The sequence below is a fragment of the Pongo abelii genome, chromosome 16 (genome assembly GCF_028885655.2).
Source record: "Pongo abelii isolate AG06213 chromosome 16, NHGRI_mPonAbe1-v2.0_pri, whole genome shotgun sequence".
Lineage (NCBI taxonomy): Eukaryota > Metazoa > Chordata > Mammalia > Primates > Hominidae > Pongo > Pongo abelii.
This window is the reverse complement of record NC_072001.2, coordinates 13,141,610-13,147,124: the sequence shown is the minus strand read 5'-3', so window position 1 is coordinate 13,147,124 and position 5,515 is coordinate 13,141,610. Positions and strand designations below refer to the sequence as shown.

Genomic DNA, 5,515 nt, shown 5'->3' with positions numbered 1-5,515 from the left:
TTTATTTAAGATGGACTCTTACTCTGTTGTCCAGGCTGGAGTGCAGTTCTGTGATCGCTTGACTTACTGCAACCTCGGTTTCCCAGACTCAAGCAATTCTCCTGACTCAGCCTCCCAAGTAGCTTGTGAGGCACCTGGGGCAGAGAAAAAAAAAAACAAAACGCGCGTGCAGAGAAGTGGGGCCTGGGTCCCTCACAGACGAAAGTGCCTTCCCATGAGCCCCTTCGCTGGGCCCAGTGGACCCTGGCATCCCTGGTTCCACCCCAGGGTGCGCATCAGGCCGCTAGGGGTACCTCAAGGCGGACAAAAGGCCCATGAAGGGAAGGTGAGTTTTGAGGGAGGATAGGTGAGGCACCTGTGGCAGGAAAAAAAAAAAAAAAAAAGCGCCACGGAGAAGGGGGCCCTGGGTCCACCACGCACGAAAATGCCTTCCCATCAGCCCTTGCGCTGGGCCCCGTGGACCCTGGCAACACTGGTTCGAGCACAGGGTGTGCCTCTGGCCTGATAGGGGGTACCCCCAAGGAGGGCAGAAAGCCCATGAGGGGAAGGTGAGGCACCTGGGGCAGAGAAAAAAAAACGCGCCGTGGAGAAGCGGGGCCTGGGTCCCCCACGGACGAAATTGCTTCGCATCATGCCCTGCGCTTGGCCCTGTGGACCCTGGCATCCCTGGTTTGAGACCAGGGTGAGCCTTGTGCCGCAAGGGGGACCCCACAGCTGGCAGAAGGCCCATGAGGGGGAAGGTGAGGCACCTGGGGCAGAGAAAAAAAAAAAAGAAAAGCGCCGCTAAGCGGTGTCTGGGTCATCCAGGGACGAAAATGTCTTCCCATCAGCCCTTGCGCTGGGCCCCAGGCACCCTGGCATCCCTGGTTCGCGCCCAGGGTGCGCCTCGGGCCACTAGGGGTACCCCAACTCGGACAGAAGGCCCATGAGGGGAAGTTGAAGTTTGTGGGAGGAGAGGTGAGACACCAGGGGCAGGAAAAAAAAAAAAAAATACAGAACCGCGCCTCAGAGAAGCGGGGCCTGGGTCCCCCACGGATGAAAGTGCCTTCCCATCAGGCCCTACGCTGGGCCCGGTGGAACCTGGCGACCCTGGTTCGAGCCCAGGGTGCGCCTCGGGACCGCTTGGGGTACCACAAAGCGAACAAAAGGTTCATGAGGGGAAGGTGAGGCACCTGAGGCAGAGGAAAAAAAACGCGCCGCCGAGAAGCGCGGCCTGGGTCCCCCACGGACGAAAGTGTCTTCCCATTAGTCCCTGCACTGGGACCCGGGGACCCTGGTGTTCCTGGTTCGAGTTTAGGGTGCGCCTCGGCTAAGTGCACCCCAAGGGTGGCTCTGGGGGCACAAAGCCCATGAGGGGAAGGTGAGTTTTGAGGGAGGAGAGGTGAGGCACCTGTCACAGAAAAAGAAAGAAAAAAACGCGCCGCGGAGAAGCGGGGCCTGGGTCCCCCACGGACTAAAGTGCCTTCCCATCAGCCCCTGCACTGGACCCTGTGGACCCTGGTGACACTGGTTCGAGCCCCAGGTGTGCCTCGGGTCTGCTAGGAGTACCCAAAGGCGGGCAGAAAGCCCATGAGGGGAAGGTGAGTTTTGAGGGAGGAGAGGTGACGCACTTGTCACAGAAAAAAAAAAAAACGCGCCACAGAGAAGTGGGGCCTGGGTCCCCCACGGACGAAAGTGCCTTCCTATCAGCCCCTGCACTGGGCCCCATGGACCCTGGCGACCCTGATTCGAGCCCCAGGTGCGCCTCGGGCCCGCTAGGGGTATCCAGAAGCCGGCAGAAGGCCCACCAGGGGAAGGTAAGACACCTGGGGCAGAGGAAAAAAAAAAAACCGCGCTGCAGAAAAGCGGGACCTGCGTCCTCCACGGACGAAGGTGCCTTCCCATCAGCCCCTGCGCTGGGCCCCGGGGAACCTGGGGTCCCTGGTTTGAGTCCAGGGAGAGCCTCGGGCCGCTAGGGGTACCCCAACGCCGGTGGAAAGCCCATGACAGGAAGGTGAGCTGTGAGGGAGGAGAGGTGAGGCACTTGTGGCAGAAAAAAAAAAAAACACCGCACCACGGAGAAGCGGAGCCTGGGTCTGCCACGGAAAAAAATGCCTTCCCATCAGCTCCTGCACTGGGCCCCGTGGACCTAGGCGACCCTGGTTCTAGGCCTGGGTGCGCCTCCGGCCCGCTAGGTGTACCCCAAAGCGGGCAGAAGGCCCATGAGGGGAAGGTGAGGTTGGAGGGAGGAGAGGTGAGGCACCTGCGACAGAAAAAAAAAAAAAAAAAAAAACCGTGCCGAGGAGAAGCGGGGCCTGGGTCCCCCATGGACGAAAGTGCTTTCTCATCAGCCCCTGCGCTGGGCCCCCTGGACCCTGGCGACCCTGGTTCAAGGGCCAGAAGCGACTCCGGCACGCTAGGGGTACCCTAAGGAAACCAGAAATCCCATGAGGGGCAGTTGAGGTTTGAGGAAGGAAAGGTGAGGCACCTGTGGCAGGAAAAAAAAAAAAACCAAAAAAAAACCGCACCACGGAGAAGCGGAGCCTGGGTCCCCAACGGAGGAAAGTGTCTTCCCATTAGCCCTTGCGCTGGGCCCAGGGGACCCTGGCGTTCCTGGTTCGAGACCAGGGTGCGCTTCAGGCCGCTAAGGGTACCCAAAAGCGGGCAGAAGGCCCATGAGGGGAAGATGATGCAGCTGGGGCAGAGAAAGAAAAAAAAAAACAAACGCGCAGCAGATAAACGGAGCCTGGGTCCCCCACAGAAGAAACTCTTCTCATCAGCGCTTGCGCTGCGCCCCGGGGACCCTGGTATCCCTGACTCGAGCCCAGGGTGCGCCTCGGCCTGCTAGGGGTACCCCAAGGCAGACAGAAGGCCCATGAGGGAAAGGTGAGACACCTGGGGCAGAGAAAAAAAAAAATGCGCCGCCCAGAAGTGGCGCCTGGGACCCCACGGACGAACGTCCCTACCCATCAGCCCTACACTGAGCCCCGGAGACCCTAGAGTCCCTGGCTCGAAACCAGGGTGCGCCTCTGGCCCGCTAGGGGTACCTCAAGGCGGGCAGAAATCCCATGAGGGGAAGGTGAGGCACCTGGAGAAAGGCAAAACAAACAAAAAAGACGCCGCAGAGCAGCAGAGCCTGGGTCCCCAAGGAAGAAAGTGTCTTCCCATCAGCCCTTGCGCTGGGCCGCGGGGAACCTGGTGTCCCAGTTTGGAACCCAGGGTGTGCATCTGGCCACTAGGAGTACCCCAAGTCGGACAGAAGGCCCATGAGGAGAAGGTTAGGTTTGAGGGAGGAGAGGTGAAGCAACTGTGGCAGAAAAAAAAAAAGCCACGCCGCGGAAAAGCGGGGCCTGGGTCCCCAACGGACGAAAGTGCCTTCCCATCAGCCCCTGCGCTGGGCCCCGTGGACCCTGGCGACCCTGGTTAGAGCCCAGGGTGCGCCTCCTGACCAATAGGGGTATCCCAAAATGGGCAGAATGCTCATTAGGGGAAGGTGAGGCACTTGGGTCAGAGAAAAAAAAAAAAAAAAAAAACCCTGCCGTGGAGAAGCCGGGCCTGGATCCCCAATGACGCAAGTGCCTTTCCATCAGGCCTTGCGCTGGGCCCCGGGGATCCTGGCGTCCCTGGTTCGAGCACAGGTTGTGCCTCGGGACGCTAGGGGTACCCCAACACGGACAGAAGGCCCATGAGGGGAAGGTGAGGCGCCTGGGGTAGAGAAAAAAAAAAAAACGCGCTGCAGAGAGGCGGGGCCTCGGTCCTCCAGGGACCTAAGTGCCTTCCCATCAGGCCCTCTGCTGTGCCGCGGGGACCCTGGCTACCCTGGTTTGAGCCCAGGGTACGCCTCGGGCCCGCTAGGGGTACCCCAATGCGGGCAGAAGGGGATGAGGGAAAAGTGAGGCACCTGGGGCAGAGAAAAAAAAAAAAAAAAAACGCGCCGCAAAGAAGCAGGGCCTGGGTCCCCCACGGATGAGTGTCTTCCCATCAGCCCCTGCCCTGGGCCCCATGGACCCTGGCAACCCTGGCTGGAGCCCCAGGTGTGCTTCGGGCCCGCTAGGGGTACCCAGAAGCCAGCAGAAGGCCCATGAGGGGAAGGTGAGACACCTGGGGCAAAGAAAAAACCGCGCTGCAGAGAAACGGGGCCTGGGTCCTCCACGGACGAAGGTGCCTTCCCATCAGCCCCTGCGCTGCGCCCTGGGGAACCTGGTGTCCCTGGCTGGAACCCAGGGTGCGCCTCGGGCCCACTAGGGGTACCCCAAGGAGAGCAGGAAGCCCATGAGGGGAAGGTGAGTCACCTGCGGCAGAGAAAGAAAAAAAAAACCGCGCCGCGGAGAAGCGGGGCCTGGGTCCCCCACTGACGAAAGTGTCTCCGTCAGCCCTTGCGCTGGGCCCCGAGGACGCTGACGTCCCCGGTTCGAGCCCACGGTGCGCTTCAGGCTGCTAGGAGTACCCCAAGGAAGAAAGAAGGCCCAAAAGTTTCAGCTGAGCTTTGAGGGAGGAGAGGTGAGGCACCTGTGGCAGAAAAAAAAAAAAAAAAACGCGCAGCGGAGAACCGGTACCTGGGTCCCCCAAGAACGAAATTGCCTTCCCATCAGCCACTGCGCTTGGCCTCGTTGAATCTGGCTTCCATCGTTCGAGCCCAGGGTGCGCCTCGGGCCGCTAGGGGTACCCCAAAGCGTGCAGAAGGCACATGAGGGGAAGGTGAGGCACCTGGGGCAGAGAAAAAAAAAGTACCTCGCCGCGGAGAAGCGGGGACTGGGTCCCCCCCAACGGACGAAAGTGTCTTCCCATCAGCCCTTGCGCTGGGCCCCAGGGACCCTGGCGTCCCTGGTTCGAGCCCACAGTGCACCTCGGGCCGCTAGGTGTACCCCAAGGCAGACAGAAGGCCCATGAGGGGAAGGTGAGGTTTGAGGGAGGAGAGGTGAGGCACCTGTGGCAGGGAAAAAAAAAAAAAAAAAAACACGCCACGGAGAAGGGGGGCCTGGGTCCCCCACGGAGGAAAGTGCCTTACCATTAGCCCCTGCGCTTGGCCCCGTGGACCCTGGCGACCCTGGTTTGAACCCAGTGTGCGCCTCGAGCCGCTAGCGGTACCCCAAAGTGGGCAAAAGCCCATGAGGGGAAGGTGAGGCACCTGGGGCGGAGAAGAAAAAAAAAACTCGCCACAGATAAGGGAGGCCTGGGTTCCCCACGGAAGAAAGTGCCTTCCTATCAGACCCTGCGCTGGGCCCCAGGGACCCTGGCATCCCTGGTTCGAGCCCAGGGTGTGCCTCGGGCTGCTGGGGGTACCCCAAGGCGGACAGAAAGCCCATGAGGGAAAGGTGAGGCACCTGTGGCAGAAAAAAAAAAAAAAACAAACCGCGCCGCAGTGAAGCGGGGCCTGGGTCCCCCACTGACGAAAGTGCCTTCCCATCAGGCCTTGCGCTAGATCTCGTGGACACTGGCGACCCTGGTTCGAGCCCAGGGTGCGAATCGGGCCCGCCAGGGGTACCCCAAAGCGGGCAAAAGGCCCATTAGAGGAAGGTGAGGCACCCGGGCAGAG

At 60.8% G+C, this 5,515-nt stretch overlaps 1 protein-coding gene across 1 annotated transcript; it reads right to left on the bottom strand.

Annotated features, from left to right (window-relative positions):
* Positions 1–1,287: 1,287 nt before the first annotated feature.
* On the bottom strand, positions 1,288–5,515 carry LOC129050064 (uncharacterized). Its single transcript, XM_054531338.1, has 2 exons — positions 5,017–5,515; positions 1,288–3,593 (listed from the first exon to the last, which is right to left on the bottom strand). Exon 2 carries the CDS (start codon positions 2,305–2,307, stop codon positions 1,294–1,296), a length of 1,014 nt encoding a protein of 337 aa, XP_054387313.1. The 5' UTR covers positions 2,308–3,593; positions 5,017–5,515; the 3' UTR covers positions 1,288–1,293.

Bases quoted from the DNA above. Each gene is read 5' to 3' on its own strand.
- LOC129050064 (XM_054531338.1), bottom strand. From the start codon at position 2,307: ATGGGGGACCCAGGCCCCGCTTCTCCTCGGCACGGTTTTTTTTTTTTT.